The sequence below is a fragment of the Vipera berus genome, assembly GCF_964194415.1.
Source record: "Vipera berus genome assembly, chromosome: 2".
Taxonomy (NCBI): Eukaryota; Metazoa; Chordata; class Lepidosauria; order Squamata; family Viperidae; genus Vipera; species Vipera berus.
The window spans coordinates 112,535,407-112,556,150 of record NC_138203.1 but is presented as its reverse complement, the minus strand read 5'-3'; the positions used below and the strand labels follow the sequence as shown (position 1 = coordinate 112,556,150).

The following is a 20,744-nucleotide window of genomic DNA, read 5'->3' as shown; positions in this document are numbered from 1 at the left end:
TGCTGGAACCACCCAGCAGATGGGGGGAATAAAAACCAAACATCCCCCACCCCACCCCCACTGCCAATCCTCAACAGAAATGCTCACAACAATGAAAACCTCAGACAGGAGGAAGAGCACTGCCAGGCAGACAGGCAGATGTCTTGCTCGGCTGTGGCTTGGGGAGCACTTTTTTCAGTGGCATTGTAACTTTGAACAGTCACTAAGTGAACTGTTGTAATTCAAGGACTACCTATACTTCATCACTTTTTTCCTTTTTTTTTCTTGGTCATCAAGTTTTTGACACCTTGCTAGGTGACTGGTGGTACTCGGATGTTGCCATATCCTAAAAGTGGTACTGTCAATGCTGCAAACATTGACATGTTTTTGCACTGACAATATAAGAGGCAGCCTTTTGCTTTAACTGTTTGGCTTTGAATCACTTTTTTAGAATAAACAATCATGCAGTGTTCTTTGATCTGTCTCATTAATCAGAACCATGACAGGTACAATGGGTGGTTGAAAAGGCCTGTTCTAGTCCAGCAGGAGAACCTATACTGTCTCAGACAGGTGAATGTCTAGTCTCTTCTTAAAAATCTCCAGTGATGGAGTGCCCATGATTTCTGGGGGTAAGCTGTTCCACTGGTTGATTGTCCTCACTGTCAAGACGTTTCTCCTTAATTCCAGGTTGATTCTCTCTTTGATCAGTTTCCTACCATTGTTTTTTGTCCTTCCCTTTGATGCTTTGGTGAACAACCCGGCCCACTCTGCCTTGTGGCAGCCCCTCAAATACTGGAATACTGCTATCATGTCTCTCCTATTTCTTCTTTTCTCTAGACTAGCCAAACCCAAGTCCGGTAGCCGTCCTTCATATGTTTTAGTCTCCAGGCCTTTGATCATCTTAGTTCTTTAAACAATTTCTGTTCTAAAACCAGGAAAGTTCAACAGAGTCAGCTTAGTGAAAGAAATAGTAAAAACCTCCAAAAGATTTAAATCTAGCTGTTTCTGAAGTAATTTCCAAAGTACTTTCTCACTTCCTTACTCTGGCTTGATTATAGCAACTCTTCTCTTCCTTGCCATTTTAAAGTTGCAGAGTTTCAGAAATGATTTTTCAACAAAAAGGAGAAAACAAGCTTCAGCCAAGAGGAGTCTCTTTTAAAGCAAAAGGCAAATATGCAAAAATCTAGTGTTCTAAGATACAGTGGCAGCTTTTATTGTCTATCTTAAATAGACAATATTTATGAACTTGCTTCTTTGTTGCCCCGCCCCCAGCCAGGTACCCATCTAATTACTTCTTCGAGAAGCTCTCCCGAGAGCATCCAGCCATCCAGGTAAACGAAAGGATTAGTTTCCAGAGCTTCCCCTTTCTCAGGGAAGTTTCTTTTTCTCCCATATATTTTATTGATTTTTTAAAAACATAAATCACTTAATAGTTGGTAAACAGTGTGTTTGCTGGGTTTACATTTGTAAAGAAAAATCATTAACAATTGGTTTCTATAATCCATAATCCATATAGTATATTTAGTTGATTTCCCCTTTTCCCCAAAATGTCTTCTTTGCAAACCTTGAAATAATACAGTTCTATGTATATGCCTGCTTATTAGGGCTTTCGCCCCCCCCCCAAGCGGCATTTTTACAAAGTCAGCTTATTGCCCCCAACAATCTGGGTTCTTATTATTTTGATAAATAACAGTTACATATATGATTTTTTCCCAATATTCCTAGAAATAATGATCACATCAATATAATACTTCTTTTCTATCTAATCATTCTGGTTCCCTCATCTTATATCCTGTTACAGTCCTTATTTAGATTTGTTTCTCCCATAAAGTTCAAAGTATTTTTGCTGGTTAAGATTTTCTCAACAGTTAATTTCCCAGACTTTTGGGGAAAATTCACCCGGTGTTCCATTGTAGCTTACTGAAATTGTACTGTTGTTCTCGTTTCAGTAAGCTGCAGTGAAAGATTGGGTGTATTTGTCTGAGGTTCTTTGGTAATTCTAATTACCGAGTTACTGGGTTTATGATTCTTTTAATTGGGAAAGGTCCTATATATTTTGGACCAAGTTTTTTACATGGCTGTAGGGATTTTAGGTATTTTGTAGACAAATATACCATTTATCCTACAGTGAATGGTTTAGGTTTGAATCTTTTTTTATCCGCTTGTGTTTTGTGTGCCTGTCTAGTTTCGTCTAAGGCTTTCCTAACCACTGACCAGGTGTTTTGTAATTGGGATATCTATTCTTTCAGTGATGGGATTGCCAGTTCGTTTGGGGATAACTCTGGCAGAGGGTTGAAACTTTGGCTGGTGGCTACTTGAAAGGGAGTGTAACCTATGCTGAAATGGTCTGTGTTGTTGTAGGCAACTTCTGCTAAAGGAAGTCGGTCCGTCCAATTAATTCATAAAGCACCTTAAATATTGTTCAAGTACTGAGTTCAAACGTTCAGTCGATCCATTAGTCTGAGGATGATGACTAGATGACAGTCCCTGGGTGGTTCCTAAGAGCGATAAAAATTCTTTCCAAAACTCTGGTGTGAACTGAACTCACCTATCTGATATGATGCGTTGGGGTGCCCCATGCGGTCTGTAGATGTACTGCACGAATAGTTTCACTAAGGCTTTTGCAGTGGGGATTTTTTGGCAAGGTCCGTAACAGGTCCATAACCACCCAGATGACAGTGTTTCCATTGCTTTCTGGTAACTCCACTATAAAATCCATGGATATTTCTTTCCATGGGCCGAGGGATTCGCCACTGGTTGTAGCAGTCCGAGCAATTTCCCTTGCAACCTCTTAGCAGTTGCGCAAGTTGGGCAGTTGGCCACATATCTATGTCCTTTTTATGGATGGCCACCAAAATTGTCTTTTGATTAAATGTGGTGTTTTTACAAATTGCAAATGCGCTTCTGATTTTGTATCATGGCACAGCTGCATGAAAGTGACTATCTGCGTGGTTGATATATATAACTTCTCCCCCACCCATGGCAGTTCGTCTTTGATTGTGCATGTGTTTATTCTTCTGGAACCATTCATCTGTTTCTAAGGTTTTCCGGAATTCGATTCAGGTTTGGCTATAAAGCTGTGGCTTTACCTTAGCTTTGGCCCTGGTGGTTACTGGTGCTGCCAATTGTGGTTCGGGCATGAGTGGTTTAGAAATGGTGGCTCACGTGCTGTTATATTGGGGCATGTGAGACAGTGCATCTGCCAGGAAGTTCTTTCCCCCCAGCAAGTGATCACATGACCCTGTGACCATCATAAGTATGAATCAGTTGCCAAGCATCCAAATGTAAATCACATGACCCTGGGGATGCTGCAACAGTCATAAGTGTGAAAAAAGGGTCATAAGTCACTTTTTTCAGGGCCGTCGTAACTTCAGTCACTAAGTGAATTGTTGTAAGTCGAGGACTACCTGTACTTTATCATTTTTTCCTTTGGGGGGGGTTGTCAAGTTTTTGATACCTGGTTGGGCGACTGGTGGTACTCAGACATTGCCTTGTCCTAAAAGTGGTACAATTGGTGAAAAGGATAAAAAGCCCTGTCTTAGATAAGGGAGAGATATTTCATCCACTGGGGGAAAGGCAGTGCAAAGCATGCCCAAGAGCTCCCCCTCCCAACAGAATGGCAGGACACAAATGGGTACACATATAAAATATAGTTCTTTAGGACCTGACATGTTACACATTTCAGTTCATTGACTTTCCTTTCAAGTTTGATACTACAGTTCGCTACTTTCTCTTCCCAAGTCCTTCAGAAAATTTATTTTGTCTCAGAAAGCTAGGGTTGCCTTACCTATTGCAATGTCGCGTGGTCGCACAGAGAGACGGACACTTGAGCTGGGTAGTACTTCTTTATTTGGATCCGGAATGAAGCTGGGGCAAAGGGGTTTACCTGGCGTTTCTTATACCTGCCCAGGTGAATGGTGACCAATAGATTTGAACCTGGGCTTCCCGCCAGTGCAGGTGGCCAATAGGTTTAAACCCTGGCTTCCCGCCAGAGCTGACCATGCCTGGGGCTGTCAATGACTCACTCTATTCAGGCTTTCCCGCCTAAGCAGTTATAGCCTGGAGCTGTCCAGCCCCCTGCTGTGTTGGTATTTCCTGTGTATGCTTAGCAGCATACACTACACCCCTTCCCCCATAGTGAGGATTTTCCTCTGTCATACCATCTCCATACTATATACACTTATTTACACTATACATATTTACATACACATGGTTACAACTGATACAACTTGATTGTTCTGCCACCCCCCTACGAACGCACATAGTCTGCGAGGTAGCTTGGCGCCTTGTGTGGCCTACTTGACCTTCTTGGTACTAGTTCTCCAGGTGGTGTGGTGATATGACTATGTTCTCCTTCTTGTTGCTCCTGTTGTGGAAGGTTGTTGTGTGTCTGTGTGTGTGATTTGCTGAGTTCTGGTGACTGCCTGGTTTCTCTGTCAGTCTCCTGCCTGGGCAGGGGTTGCCACTGGGCCCCTCCAGCCACCCTCCTAGGTGAATGTGTTTGTGTTGACTCTTGTGTTGGCTCTTCCTCCTCAGCCCCCAGTGTGTCCTCTACCACCCTTTCAGGAGCCCTTTTCCTCAGCTGGTCCAGGTGCCTCTTCCAAAGGAGTCCCCCCTCCACCCTTACTCTGTAGGACAGGGGTCCTGTTTGTTCTAATATTTCCCCTGGCACCCATGGATGACTCGTGCTGTAGTTCCTAGCCCAGATGAGTTGAAACGTATTTTGATGTTGGGGGTCCCAGTGTCTGCGGCTACCCTGTCTGGATGGAGCCTGTCTAATGTTGTTATGAGGCGTCTCCCCCATCTGAGTTCCGCTGGACTTTTGCCTGTGGCAGTGCAAGGTGTTGCATGTTGGTGAAGGAGGAATGTGGCTAGTCTTTGCTTCCAATTTCCCTGCACTATGCGCTTGAGAGCATCTTTTGTTGTCCTCACGAATCGTTCTGCCAATCCGTTACTGGCAGGGTGGAAGGGAGCCGAGGTGGCGTGTCTAATCCCCAAGGTCCTCAGGAACACCTGGAAATCCGAGGAAGTAAATTGTGTTCCATTATCTGACACGATTACATCAGGCAACCCATGTGTGGCAAACATCCCCCTCAATGCTTGAATGGTTCCTGCTGAGGTCATATTGCTTACAGGCACCACCTCTAGCCATTTGGAATGACTGTCTACAGCTACCAGAAATGTGTGACCTTGAAAGGGGCCAGCATAGTCTATATGCACCCTGGACCAGGGTGAGTGTGTTTCCTTCCACTTGTGGACTGGTGCATGTGGTTGTTCTGGCCGTGTCCTCTGGCATGTGTAACACCCCGCTACCTGTGCTTCTATCTCCTTGTCCAAACCTGGCCACCACAGGTAGCTCCTTGCCAGGGCCTTCATTCTTACTATCCCTGGATGTCCTTCGTGTAATGATTGGAGAACTTTTTCCCTGAGCCTCGTGGGAATTATGACTCTATTTCCCCAGAAGAGGCATCCTTTGTGTGTGGACAATTCATGCCTTCTGGAAAAGTAAGCAGTGAACTCTTGCCCTGGCGATTTGTCTTGCCACCCACTGCTCACCCAAGATTGTACCCTGCTCAGAACCTTGTCCTTGGGGGTCTCTGTGGCTATGTCCCTTGCGTTGAGGGGGCATTCTGGCAGTTCCTGAATTGCCAGTATTTGAGCAGCCGGTGCTGGGTCTGGCTCACTGTCCCTCAGGGGAAGCCTGCTGAGGCCGTCAGCGTGCCCCATCTCCTTCCCTGGCCTGTGTACCAGTTTGCAAGAATATGCAGAGAGAAATATTGACCACCGTAACATCCTAGGTGACAAGATCTGTGGAGTTTGCTTCTCTGTTGTGAATAATCCTAATAGTGGTTTATGGTCTGTGTAAATTAGAAATTCTCTACCATAAAGGTAGTCATGATTTTTTTTTACTCCAGCAACCACTGCCAGTGCCTCTTTGTCTATCTGGGCATAATTCCGCTCTGCAGCTGACAGGGTCCTGGAGTAGTAGGCAATGGGAGCCTGCGTTCCATCCTCCCTTAGATGGCTGAGCACTGCTCCAATCCCATAAGGGGATGCATTGCACGCAAGACAGATTGGCTGGTCCTCCCTGAAATGGGTGACTGTGGCATTGCTTGCTAACATGTTCTTTAGTGTTTGGAACGCTTTGGCATGTTTGTCAGTCCAGTCCCAGGATGCTTGCTTGTCAAGCAGCCTGTGTAGGGGTTCTGCAATTGTGGCTTTGTGTGGCAGGAATGCGTGGTAGACGTTGAGGAGCCCCAAGAATGCTTGCAATTCAGGCTTGTTTTTGGGAGCAGGGGCTTCTTTGATTGCCCTAACCTTGGATGCAGATGGGTGGATGCCTTGAGCATCTATCCTGAAACCCAGGAATTCTGTCTCAGTTACCCCAATCTTGCATTTCTCCCTTTTGAGCTTCAACCCTGCCCCCCTGAACCTTTCAAGGACTGCCTTCAAATGGGCTGCCAGTACGTCCATGGAGCTAGCTGCGATCAGGATGTCGTCAAAATACGGACAGACCCCTGGTATTTCCTTGAGCGTCTTTTCCATCACCTCCTGAAAAATTCCAGGCGCTACGCTGACCCCGAACTGCAACCGGTCTACCCGCAATGCTCCCTTGTGAGTGATGATCGTTTGCGCTCTAGCAGCCCCTGGGTCTACCGGCAGTTGCTGATAAGCTTGAGCAAGGTCCAATTTAGCAAACACCGACCCGCCTTGTAGGGACGCTAGTATGCTGCTGACCGCAGGGACCGGATAGGAATGGGCACTTAAAGCTCGGTTAATGGTCCCCTTATAATCAGCGCAGATACGAATTTCTCCATTTGCCTTGAGCGGCGTTACGATGGGAGTTTCCCATTCCACTCCATCAACTGGTGTTAACTGGTGTTAACTGGTGTTAACTGGTGTTACCAGCTTATCCAGTTCCCGCTCTATCTTCTGCTTTAGTGCGAACGGAACTCGCCTCGCCTTCATCCTTATGGGTTGCACCTGGGGGTCTAACCTAAATGAGATTGGGGAACCCGTGTACCTTCCCAACTGCCCATCGAACACGTCCGCAAATTCCTTGCAGATAGCTTCGAGGGAAAAACGGCTCTGCGTCTGGTGAATCCCTGTGATTCCAATGCCCAGCGCGTTGAACCACCCTAACCCCACAAGGCTGGTCTGCTGGCCCTCGACGACCAGTACACTTAATTTGCCCTCGAAGCCCTTGTACTGAACCCTCACCGACGCCTCCCCTCGGACTTTAATCGGTGAATTTTTGAAATCGGAGAGGGTCAGTCTGGATGGCCTCAAGGGAACCCGCTGGCTGCTCTGCTTGCAAATTTCCTTAAATGTTCTGGCGGAGATGATGGACACAGCTGACCCTGAGTCCAACTCCATCATGCAGGGGACCCCTTGCAGCCTCACCCTCAGTTTTATTTTTGGGGTTAGTGCCGCAGGAGCCCCTGTTAGGAAAACGCCCGGCCGTCCCGCCGTGTGGCTAACAGTCAGTCCCGGCAACCACTTCCCGGTACCTGTAGCGCACTGGAATTCGGCTTCCACCTCGTACAGGCTGTCCCGCTGCTTGCTCCTGCAGACCGCCGCGATGTGCCCTGTTTTTCTGCAGGACCAACACTTCACCGACTTGAAACGGCAGGTAGACTGGGGGTGCTGTCCTCCGCAGCTCGCACAACGGGTAGACCGGGAGCTGTTCGTGCCGCAGCCGGAGCACTGGGTAGACCGGGGTTGTCCGCAGCCGCTGTTCTGGGTAGACCGGGGACCGCAACCGCAATGCTGGGTAGACCGGGGCCGATTCGCGCTGTGGCCGTGGAGCTGGGTAGACCGGGGGCCGTTCGCTCCGCATCTGCACTCCTGGGCTCTCTCGTCCGCCGTGGCTGGTCTCGGCTCCCTCACGTTGTCCCGGTTGGGCTTAAAGGGTCTCTGTGGTCGGTTGATGGCGTCCACTTCCAGCTCTGCCCCGTCTGCGTCGCTGCACCCTCTCAGCTGGTGGATGGATCCGCCTTCCCTCGCTTCAGACTCCTCAGCCGCGTCCCAGGCTAGAAATTCTTCTTGGACATCCCTCAGGGTCAGTTTCTGTTTGGCAAAAATTTTCTGGCGCAGCTTCCTGTCCCTCAACCCACAGACGATCCGATCCCGCAGTCGGATTTCTAAGTTTTCAAAGTTGCAGAGGCGAGCTGCCTGCCTCAGGGCTGCCATGTATTGTTTGGCAGACTCACCTGGCCACTGGTCCCGCTTCTCGAACCGGTACCGCCAGGTGATCTCGGACGTCTCGGGCTTGAAGTGTTCGGTCAGCTTCGCCAGCAACTCGTTGAATCCGACGGAGTGGATGTCATCGGGAGCGCAGAGACCGACCACCAGCTGGTATGTTTCCGTGCCACAGCTGCAAAGTAGCACCGCCGCTCTCTGCCGGTCTTCCTTCACCCCGTTCGCTCGTAGGTAGCACTAAAGCTGCCCCACGAACGCTTCCCACTCCTCTGGGCGGCCGCTATTGAAAAGGGGATACTGACCCAGTTGTGCCATTCCGCCGTCTTGGTCGTCCTGCGTCTTGATCCGGGGCTGCCGATTGGATTCCGTCCACGGCTAGCATTGTCCGGTGCAGGATCCCACCTTCGTCACCAGTGCAATGTCGCGTGGTCGCACAGAGAGACGGACACTTGAGCTGGGTAGTACTTCTTTATTTGGATCCAGAATGAAGCTGGGGCAAAGGGGTTTACCTGGCGTTTCTTATACCTGCCCAGGTGAATGGTAACCAGTAGATTTGAACCTGGGCTTCCCGCCAGTGCAGGTGACCAATAGGTTTAAACCCTGGCTTCCCGCCAGAGCTAACCATGCCTGGGGCTGTCAATGACTCACTCTATTCAGGCTTTCCCGCCTAAGCAGTTATAGCCTGGAGCTGTCCAACCCCCTGCTGTGCTGGTATTAGCAGCATACACTACACCTATAACCTCTTCATTCAGACATACTTCATAAATCTCAAAAAGCCTTGGCTTGTCTAATTGCGTATGATTAAATAAGTTGCAATTATTTGCATTTCCATCTATTGTTAGCCTATATATAGTAACTGACAAAGCAGCCAAGATGTGAAGTTTTCAGAGGAAAAACAACTAAACCTAAACCTAGCAAAGGATCTCGGAGAAACTGGCCCCCTCGCCAAACTGTCAGTCAGTCCAACCAACCAATAGGACTGAGTTCCTGTAGAACTGCCAAAGTTATAGCGCATAGCGGCGCATTGGGCTCTTCTTAGTTGCAATGTAAGCCGTTTCGAGTGCTTACTTGGTGAAGGCATCATAGTCAACAAAGTTGTCTCTCTATCTTTTGATAGTTCTATAGTCGTAGCTTAAACGCGACCAATGACGTTTTGAGCCAAAGGGCAACGAAAAGAGGGCGGAATATCTTTTATTCCTATCGCAGGACAGAAGCGTCTTTTCAGGTTTTGGGCGACCGGAACCCCGCCTACGGCAGTGGCGTCATGTGAGATCTGGCTGCAGACCTCATCATTGCTATGGCGGCAACTTCCGCTTCGTTGTCCCTGCGCGTGGTGGCCGAATGCGGGCAGACTAGGGCTCGTGCTTGTGAGTTGCGACTGCCTCATGGTCTCGTTGACTGCCCGGTCTTCATGCCCGTCGGCACGCAGGGAACCATGAAAGGGCTCACCGCCCTGCAGCTAGATGCGCTGGGATGCCGCCTATGCTTAGGCAACACCTACCATCTGGGCATGCGACCTGTGAGTCGAGCCTTCCGCATAGAGTTGTACCAGGCAGTCTTAGGGAGAAAACGAGTTTTAGTGTAGTTGTCTTGGACAACATTACAGGAACCTAGTACGAGAAAGTTTAAATATATGTCCTGTATAACCTTAACAGTATAATGTGTGTCAGTGCCCAGGACATCTACAGTATTTGTTCTAGAGAAGACAACTCAAACCAGTCCTCAAATCAATTTTCTTTGATATGGAAAATTAATGTTAGCTGTGGCTGGATTTTTTGTAACATGCACTATCAAATCATGCTGTACTTTACTTATTTATGTGTTTTACATTTTATGGAACCATTCAATTATATTTTATTAAAATCATGGTTATTAAAACCATGGCTTAATATATTCTTTGAATACATCATGTTTATTTTCGTCTTAATCTGAGCTTCAATCTGAAATTAATGCTGAGTTATATGATTGTTACTATCAGTGTATTTTTGCAATACACTGAACCATAAATTAGCTTCAGTTGCTGTATTTACAGAATAAAGTGGAACCACAAATTCTGGCTGTTTTGGAGCTGTTTGTTGTATGAATTCACCAATTGCAGCAGGTTTATGGCTAATTCAAGAACTCGCAATATTTGATTGCTTTTGTCAAAGTTAATCATGGGATAAGTATATTATATGAATAGAGAGTCATTCTCTTTTCACTGTCACTATACTATGAAGTTGATGAAATGCAGTGATAGAACTATTTAATAAATTAAAACAAGATAGAAAAAGTGTCAATTCCTATAGTTGCTACTTTTTTCACACTTGGATTTGGTTTATATGGTGTTTATGCCTAAAAGATTGAGCAAAAACATCACTAGTTACTGAAATATCTAGTCCATATAGTTGTCAGGCGCTAAAGACCAGGTCCGCATTTCCAATTAAGTATTGCCTCTAGACAAGATGGGCTGCACACAAATCTAATAAATAAAAGGATTTATTTATTGCCGAACAACCTATGCATAGAAATCTTCTCAACTAACAGTACCTGCTTGGAGTTAGTTAAGGATCCATGGAATTGGGGGGGGGATTGGACTTAGGTCACAAGCTGATTCCTCTTTTAACTCCATTTAACTCCATTCCCAAGTTCTGCCACATTTCTTACAACAGCTTACCAGCAAGATCCCTATCTCTTCATCAGATTTCTGTTCTTAAATGTTGTTTTAGATTTGATTGTTAATTTGCCTGTTTGTACATCAGCATATGATTATGACTTGTTTCCAATAACAGATACAAGGATGGATTATAACTCAAAGAAATAATTTGTATATTGTAGTTTCAAACACTTCATAAGAATCTTATGCTGTATCACTTCTCTAAAGTAGAATCACTGTATTGCAACTGATTATGAGTGTTTGAGAATTACCTACCCAGGATTCATAATAAGCATATAGCAAAGGTAACAAATAGAACCAGAAATTTCTTGGTTTGTAGTTTAGCTTGATAACTACTGTATCATTTATCCCATGTAGCCTGTCTTGTGTTTGGCCTCTAACGCATACACAGTGATGTTATAGTGGCACAAATAACCAGAGATTTGTGTTTATTCCCTTATCCTTTTGGATTTGCATAAAATTACTTGAACACATAATGCATCTATTTTGGAATTAGTTTAGTGTGATTTTGCCAAGATTGGCAAAATATAGCTCAGCTTTGCATGTAGTATAGTTTAGCTCTGATTTATTGATAAAGCCCAACATATTAAACCATAATTCACAATGGGTTAATGCAACATGCTAAGGATCTTGGCATTAGTAATGTGATGGGCACTCATGATGATCTTTCATGCTGTTCCAGGGACTAGAGCTTATCAAAAAAGCCAATGGACTCCATAGCTTTATGAACTGGCCAAGAAACCTACTCACGGTGAGTATGAATTTGACTGAAGAGGTTGTCTGTACCTGGAAAATCAACCCTTTTACTATAATTGAGCTTTGTTATAGTTACAAAAAATAGGAAACAGTGGCCTATATCGCAGGTAAGGAAGTAAAAGCAGGGTGTGAGAGATGGTAAGCACATAGATGATCCACCTGCATGTGGAATTGTATTGTTCAACTATGGAAATGATTGATAAAGCAGATAGTTCTATTGCCTTTCCAAGTGGTGAGACGATTTTTAGTAAACTTTGTTGTTGTTAGTTGCGAAGTCGTGTCTGACCCATCGCGACCCTATGGACAACGTTCCTCCAGGTTTTCCTGTCCTCTACCATTTTCTGGAGTCCATTTAAGTTCACACCTACTGCTTCAGCCACCTCATTCTCTGTCGTCCCCTTCTTCTATTGCCCTCAACCTTTCCCAGCATTAGGCTCTTCTCCAGTGAGTCCTTCCTTCTCATTAGGTGGCCAAAGTATTTGAGTTTTAGCTTCAGGATCTGGCCTTCTAAAGAGCAGTCAGGGTTGATCTCCTCTAGGACTGACCGGTTTGATCGCCTTGCAGTCCAAGGGACTCGTAGGAGTCTTCTCCAGCACCAGAGTTCAAAGGCCTCAATTCTTTGGCGCTCAGCCTTTTTTATGGTCCAGCTTTCACTGCCATACATTGCAACTGGGAAGACCATAGCCTTGACTATATGCACTTTTGTTGACAGGGTGATGTCTCTGCTTTTTAGTGCGCTGTCTAGATTTGCCATGGCTTTCCTCCTGAGGAGCAAGTGTCTTTTAATTTCTTGGCTACAGTCCCCATCTGCAGTGATCTTGGAGCCCAGGAAAATAAAATCTGTCACTACCTCCATTTTTTCCCCATCTATTTGCCAGGAATTGAGAGGGCCGGATGCCATGATCTTGGTTTTCTTAATGTTAAGTTTCAACCCAACTTTTGCACTCTCCTTCTTCACTCGCAACAAGAGACTCTTCAGTTCCTCTTCACTTTCTGCCATTAGAGTGGTATCATCTGCATATCTTAGGTTGTTGATATTTCTTCCGGCAATCTTAATTCCAACTTTTGATTCATCTAGCCCTGCCTTTCTCATGATGTGCTCTGCATATAAGTTAAATAGGCAAGGCGACAGTATACAGCCTTGCCGGACTCCTTTCCCAATTTTGAACCAATCAGTGGTTCTGTGTCCAGTTCTCACTGTTGCTTCTTGGCCCACATATAGGTTTCTCAAGAGACAAATAAGATGGTCTGGTACACCCATCACTTTAAGGACTTGCCACAGTTTGTTATGATCCACACAATCAAAGGCTTTAGCATAGTCAATGAAGCAGAAGTAGATGTTTTTCTGGAACTCTCTAGCTTTCTCCATGATCCAGCGTATGTTGGCAATTTGATCTCTAGTTCCTCTGCCTCTTCGAAATCCTGCCTGTACTTCTGGTAGTTCTCGATCCACATACTGCTGGAGTCTAGCTTGTAGGATTTTAAGCATAACTTTACTAGCATGAGAAATGAGTGCAATGGTGCGATAGTTTGAACATTCTTTGGCACTGCCTTTCTTTGGAATTGGAATGTAAACTGATCTTTTCCAATCCTGTGGCCACTGTTGAGTTTTCCAAATTTGCTGGCAAATTGAGTGTAGCACTTTTACTTCATCGTCTTTTAAGATTTTGAATAGCTCAGCTGGAATACTGTCACCTCCACTAGCTTTGTTGTTGCTCAGCTTTTCTAAGGCCCACTTCACTTCACATTCTAGGATGTCTGGCTCGAGGTCAGTGACCACCTCATTGTGATTATCAGGGACGTTAAGCTCATTCTTGTATAGTTCTTCTGTGTAATTTTGCCATCTCTTCTTAATCTCTTCTGCCTCTGTTAGGTCCCTGCCATTTTGGTCCTTTATCATGCCCATTTTTGCATTGAACGTTCCCTTCATCTCTCCAATTTTCTTGAAAAGATCTCTGGTCCTCCCTATTCTATTGTTTTCTTCTATTTCTTTGCACTGTTCATTTAAGAAGGCATTCTTATCTCTTCTAGCTATTCTCTGGAATTCTGCATTCAATTGGGCGTATCTTTCTTTTTCTCCCTTGCCTTTCGCTTCCCTCCTTTCCTCAGCTATTTGCAAAGCTTCCTCAGACAGCCATTTTGCTTTCTTGCATTTCTTTTTCTTTGGGATGGTTTTGGTTGCTACCTCTTGTACAATGTTGCGAACCCCTGTCCATAGTTCTTCAGGCACCCTGTCTATCAGATCTAATTCCTTAAATCTATTTGTCACCTCTACTGTATATTCAACAGGGATATGATTTAATTCATACCTGACTGGCCTAGCGCTTTCCCCTACTTTCTTCAGTTTAAGCCTAAACTTTGCAAGGAGAAGCTCATGGTCTGAGCCACAGTCAGCTCCTGGTCTTGTTTTTACTGACTGTATAGAGCTTCTCCATCTTTGGCTGCAGAGCATATAGTCAATCTGATTTCTGTGTTGACCGTCTGGTGATGTCCATGTGTAGAGCCGTCTCTTGGATTGTTGGAAAAGAGTGTTTGCTATGACCATCGTATTTTCTTGACAAAATTCTATCAGCCTGTGCCCTGCTTCATTTTGTACTCCAAGGCCAAACTTGCCTGTTATTCCGGTTATCTTTTGGCTTCCTACTTTAGCATTTCAATCGCGCATGATGATAAGGACATCATTTTTGGGTGTTAGTTCTATAAGGTGCTGTAGGGCTTCATAGAACCGCTCAATTTCATCCTCTTCAGCACCGGTGGTTGGGGCATAGACTTGGACTACTGTGATATTGAATGGTTTGCCTTGGATTCGAACTGAGATCATTCTGTCATTTTGAGGATTGTATCCCAGTATTGCTTTTCCTACTCTTTTGTTGACTATGAAGGCTACTCCATTTCTTCTGAAGGATTCTTGCCCGCAGTAGTATACCTGATGGTCATCTGAATTAAATTCACCCATTCCTGTCCATTTTAGTTCGCTGATACCTAAGATGTCGATGTTCAGTCTTGTCATCTTTTGCTTGACCACGTCCAGCTTTCCTTGATTCATGGATCTTACATTCCAGGTTCCTATGGAGAAAAAATCTTTACAGCATCGGACTTTCCTTTCACCACCAGACATAACCACAGCTGAGCGTCCTTTCGGCTTTGGCCCAGTCGCTTCATTCTTTCTGGCGCTACTAGTACTAGCCCTCTGCTCTTCCCCAGTAGCATACTGGACGCCTTCTGACCTGAGGGGCTCATCTTCCAGCGTCATATCATTTTGCCTTTTGGTACTGTCCATAGGGTTTTCATGGCAAAGATACTGGAGTGGGTTGCCATCTCCAGTGGATCACGTTTTGTCAGAACTCTCTACTATGACCTGTCCGTCTTGGGTGGCCCTGCACGGCATAGCTCATAGCTTCATTGAATTACGCAAGCCCCTTCGCCACAACAAGGCAGTAATCCATGAAGGGGTTAGTAAACTTGGCATCCAATAAAAAACCCAGGAAAACAAGACTGGCAAAATTTTGTTCATCATATACAATAATCACATAAAAAGCTTATGCATTCATCAAGTGCTTGACAAATAAATATGTATTGTGTTTTATAAACGGAGATCTTGGGCATACACCCTGATCCTTAAAAGCATTTTTCCTTAAAAACAAGTCTCATTGCTTTCAGTGGAATTTATTTATTTATTTGCATCCTGCCTTTATTATTTTTACAAACAACTCAAGGCAGTAAACATACACAATACACCTTCCTCCTACTTTCCCCACAACAATTCTGAAGTGGGTTGGACTGAGAAAGTGACTGGCACAAGGACACCCAGCTGGCTTTCAAGGCTAAGGCAGAACTAGAACTGAGAGTCTGGCTTTCTAACTTGTTGCCTTAACCAGTGTACCGTATTTTCCAGCGTATAAGACGACCCCCTACATTTCCTGTTAAATTATAGGGTTTGGGCTATACTCGCCGTATAAGACTACCCGTCTTCCAACGCACACCAAATAAAAATTAAAAAACATCAGATTTGATTTTAATATGGTAATTTTAATTCAAATGCTTATGACATGCAGGTACTTAGTAGGAAAACTGTCACTTAGAAACATAAGGCTGTTTGTCATCAAACATGTAAATATAAAAGTGCAATGGATTAAACTTTTCCTAATTCACTCTAAAGCTTTCCCTGCGCAGACCAAATTGGAGATCTGCTCCAGGTTTTCCAGCCCGCCCGCCCAGTTCCTGAGTCAAATGTGACCTTAGAGCTAAGCAGCTGCTCTGGCTGCTGCATTTCCCACCTGCCTTTCAAGTTGGGATAGACTGCAGCTTCTCTTCAACTTTAGAAGGAAAGACGCCCAGACCCCAGCCCGTTAAAAATCACAGACTGCAGCTTCTTCTCCAATTGGTCCCGCTTTCCCTGCGCAGACCAAATGGGAGATCCGCTCCAGGTTTTCCAGCCAGCCCTGTCCCTAAAGTTTCAGCACCCCTGACTTTTGAGAAGATTTTCATGGGTTAAAAAGTCGTCTTATACGCCAGAAAGTTCAGAAGTACAGAAGTTCAGCCTCAGCCAATAGTTACATATCTGAACAGAGAAATCTGAATAAGTAAATGTGAGAGGTGGTGATGGAGAGAGATTTACCCTTCATACTCAGTAAAATGAATGGTGCGCTACATCATGTTCAGAAAAGAAAATAGGCAAAATGCACTGCTTGAAGAAAACTTAACGAATGCCACAATATTTATCATTGTGATCCATTTCCAAACCCTGTTGGTACAACTAACAATAATCCTTGCCATTGCTTTTCTTCCAGTAGTTTGGCAGCTGTTGACTCTGGTTACTCAGCCAAGAATCCTGACTCCTGTAATCAATTTTAACTAGAAATCCAACATCTAGATTGGATTCACCTATTGAATCCTTTCCAAGGACCTGGAATAGGCAGATGTGAATGTTTGATGGTGTTACAGATATCATCACAGGATGTAAGCTGTTCTGAGTAAAGTTGCCATTTACAATTGACTGATGGTGAATTTGCCAAGTGGTGCTCAGCTGTTTTGGAGTTGCATCCAAGGTGCCTATTATTTTTGGAACTACCTTAGCTTGCTTTTGCCACAGTCATTCTATTTCTCTTTGCAGGTCTTTGTATTTTGTTGTCTTTTCCAGTCCCTAGCAATTTAGCTTCTTCATTTTCTATGATTTTCTCTTTTTTATGATCCCACTAGTTTTCTTGCAGATCTTCCAATGCACTATTGTTGCTACTTTGTCATGACATTGCTTGTAGTCAATCTGGGCAGTCTTCTTGCAGCAGTTTACCTGGTGGTCTATTGTTTCTTCAGCTTCTTTGCTATCTGTTACCGTCTTCTCAATTCTGGTTTTGTGTGTATTTGTCCTTATGACTTGGTCTTTTGTAGCCATAATTAGCCCCTTAGTCTCTCTCTTCAACTTTCCTACTCTTAGCTATTGCTAGGTCTTGTTGTTATCTGCTTTCCCTGCTATTTTCTTAATGTAATGGCCATGTATCATTTGTCTTCTCATGCCTACTTTCTCTTCTTCATTTGATCTTTCTTGTAAGCCAATTTGGTCGCTCTAGCACTCAGCATTTCTTCCTGGTATAATAGTTACGATGCATTGTCTTCACTGTCTTTCAGATATTCTTCCAAAGACATTTTTTCTTCTTCAACCCTCTGATGTATTTGCAGCATTCTACCTCCAACCATTTGTCTTGGTAGGTAGAGTCATCCCTGCAAGGATGAAAGGCATGATTCATTGTCATTATTTTTTCTGGTCTTCCTATCCAGGGCCTTTAGTTCTGTTTATATATCCAGCTGTGTATCTAATCACCGGAATTGCTCTGGTGTTGATTGCCTTGGTGGTATTTCTTCCTCTGAGTTTGGCTTTTAAATATTCACTCACTTGATATATGTATTTCTAACCTTTTTCTTGACTTCATTGTGCTTGATGCTGTCAGTTTTGAAGATGCCTAGGTATTTATAGTGATCATCTTCTTGTAGATTTGTGATATTAGGAAACTAATAGTGTTGGGAGGGACCTTGTAGGTATCCTAGTCCAACCCTGTGTTCAAGCAGGAGACCCTATATCATTCCAGATAAGTGGATGCCAGTCTCTTCTTAAAAACCTTCAGTGATGGAGCACCCACAACTTTGGAAGGCAAGCACTTCCACTGGTTAATTATTCTCATGGTTAGGAAATTTCTCCTTAGTTCTAAGTTGCTTTTCTCCTTGATTAGTTTCCATCCATTGTTTCTTGTCTTGTCTTCTGGTGCTTTGGAAAATAGGTTAACCTCCTCTTCTTTGTGACAGCCCCGCAAATATTGGAACATTGCTATCATGTCACTCCTAATCCTTCTTTTCACCCAGACAAACATGCCCAATTCCTGCAACCGTTCTTCCAGGACCCTAATCATCTTTGTTGCTCTTAGTTTTTTAATATAATGTCTTCCCATGCCTGGTCTTTATTCTTGATATTATTTCCATAGGGCATCTTGATTCCTTCAGTTTTCACTATTTTTCCCCATTTGATAATGAGCTTGGTGCATTTCTCCAGTTCAAACTCCATTGCATTATCTTGCTGTATATATGGACAGTATTGAGCAGCGTTTCTATTTCAGATGGTGTTTTTTTCCATACAGCTTCAGATTGTCTATATAAAGGAGGCTAGGATAGTCTGGCAGATGTTTTTCATCTTTGATAGCCATGGTCTGAGTTATACAGTATTGTTGACAGAGGAATCAGTGCAATGACAAACAGTAGTGTGATAGTGAATTTCCTTGAAATATACCTCTTTTGATATTCACCTCTCCCAATCTCTCACCATTGACCTGCAGTGGTGTCTTCCATTGTGCCATCAATCTTTGCACAAACCTTCTGATTGATGATGTGATGATGAAACGTAAGTTTGAATCTTCTCAGAGAAATTGCCAGTAATGCCTTCACTTAATATTCATTTGGAATGGACTGTTTTGAGTTTTGCACTTGAACTGTTCTGCCAGCTATTCTGCCCTTTGCCAGCTTTTGTTGAAGATTTCTACTATAATTCTTTTAAAGCCATAAAGATACATTAGAAATATGGGGTTAAAGGTAGTCCTCAACTTACAGCCACAATTAAGCCAAAAAATTTTGTTGCTAACCAAGGCAGTTGTGAGTTTTATCCCATTTTATGACCATTTTGCCACTGTTGTTAAGCAAATCACTGCCATTGTGAAGTGAATCTTGTCATTAAATGAATCTAGTTCTCCCATTGACTTTGCTTGTTGCAGGCTGGCTGAGACAGTTACAAATGGTGATCGCGTGCCAGTTGTCAAGTGCCCAAATTTGATCACATGACTATGGGGATGCTGCAGTGGTTGTAAATGTGAAACTGGTCATGTCACTTTTTTCACTGCCATTGTAACTTCAAATGGTCTCTAAATGAATGGTCATTAAGTCAAGGGTTACCTATATATGTTCCTTCAATGTACTGACAACATTCAAGACGTTACTGATTCTTTGTAATGTTTTTAACTTGTTTGGAAAGTTAAAGGATTATTGTGAGATGCTATTTAGCTGTCTGCATAATGTTTAGTTGTCTGCATAATACTACGTAACACTGTAATATGAGAGGATTTTTGCCCTAACCCAGCCATTAAGGTAAATAAACCACAACTTATTATTTAATGCAATTACAAATCCAGCTATTTGTAACTTATATATAAATATTGATAAAACATACCCTGGGTCAGCAAAATGCATGAACCCAGTCATTTTTATCTTACTGGTATACAAAATCCATACCAGAATCTGGTTTAACATATTGTACTAAACCATAGTGTAATTTGCTTGATTTTGATTTGGTACAATGTGTCAATGCAGCTTGTAAATCATGACTACTACCTCCCCCTCCTCCTCTTCCCCTTCCCTCTCCCCCTCCTTCTTCCCTATATTCCTGCCTCCTACTTTGCCCACAACAGCAAACCTATAAGGTGGGTAGGGCTGAGAGAAAGTGACTGGCCTAAAGTCATCCAGCCGGCTTTCATTCCTAAAGTGGGATTGGAACTTACGGTCTCCAGTCTCTCAGCCAGAACCTTAACCACTGCAACCAAACTGGCTCTTCTTATGGAAGACGTCAGGGCATTCTGCATATAACTTCTGACTTCTTTTTTTATTTTTTTGGCTCTCAGAGCCCTCTTTGACTGTACTGCCAAAGATAAATCATGCACTTTCCTGTCATGAGTTGGGCTGGTTACCTTATTTTTTTGCTGGCAGACAAGGAACTAGGTGTGTTTTTGTGGTGTCTGAGTATGTGCAGTAATGTCACTACACAAGTCCCACTCTGCAGTGGCATCATGATGGAAGAGCTTGAATATTTTTTATTATTATTAAAAAGTTTTACAAAAACAAAGTTTTACAATATATCCCCAAATCCCCCCCACCCCAAACCCGCCCACTTTTCCCCCCCACTTCCCAGAGCTAAATACAGGATTATAGTTACAATAATCATATTCTAAATAAAAATTATGCATAATATACAATTAACCAAATTCATAATGTGCTTTAACTCCCCTTTAACATAACTACAAACAAAGTACCAATAACAATATCCCACTAAAATCTACTCATAAGCTAAATGGAACTTTTTAGTCCCATATTTGTTCTGAATATAATTTATCCATCTCCTCCAAACTGAAATATATCGTTCCTGTGAATGATCTTTCAAATAAGCAGAAATCTTAGACATTTCTGCAAGATTCAAAACTTTAAACACCCATTCTTCTATAGTAGGCAAACTATCCTTCTTCCAATATTGTCCCACCAGTAACCGTGCTGCTGTTATCATATTCAACATCAAATTAGTTTCTTTAACATCACAATCTACAACAATACCCAATAAAAATAATTGTGGAGAAAACTTTATCTTTCTCTTAAAAATCTTTTGAATGTTCCACCAAATTTTGATCCAAAAAGCTTTTATATTTCTACAAGTCCACCACATGTGAAAATAGGTAGCTTCTAAACTACCACATCTCCAACATTTAGACTGTAAATTAGGATACATGTTGGACAACTTCTTGGGATCCAGATGCCATCTATAAAACATTTTATAAAAATTTTCTCTTAAGTTTTGAGCCTGAGTAAATTTAACATTTCTGACCCAAATTATCTCCCAGGTGTCCAACGA

General features: G+C 43.4%; 1 protein-coding gene across 2 annotated transcripts in view; it reads left to right on the top strand.

Annotated features, from left to right (window-relative positions):
• The first annotated feature begins 9,446 nt into the window (after positions 1-9,446).
• QTRT1 (queuine tRNA-ribosyltransferase catalytic subunit 1) overlaps positions 9,447-20,744 on the top strand; it is a 41,639-nt gene continuing 30,341 nt past the window's right edge. The window contains exons 1-2 of one of the 2 annotated variants that reach the window (XM_081318251.1): positions 9,447-9,700; positions 11,520-11,588. In XM_081318251.1, the coding sequence (XP_081174377.1) occupies positions 9,479-9,700; positions 11,520-11,588 (291 nt within the window). In that variant the 5' untranslated portion in view covers positions 9,447-9,478. The remainder of the gene's footprint in view (positions 9,701-11,519; positions 11,589-20,744) is intronic. The other variant, XM_081318250.1, reaches the window with a different exon arrangement.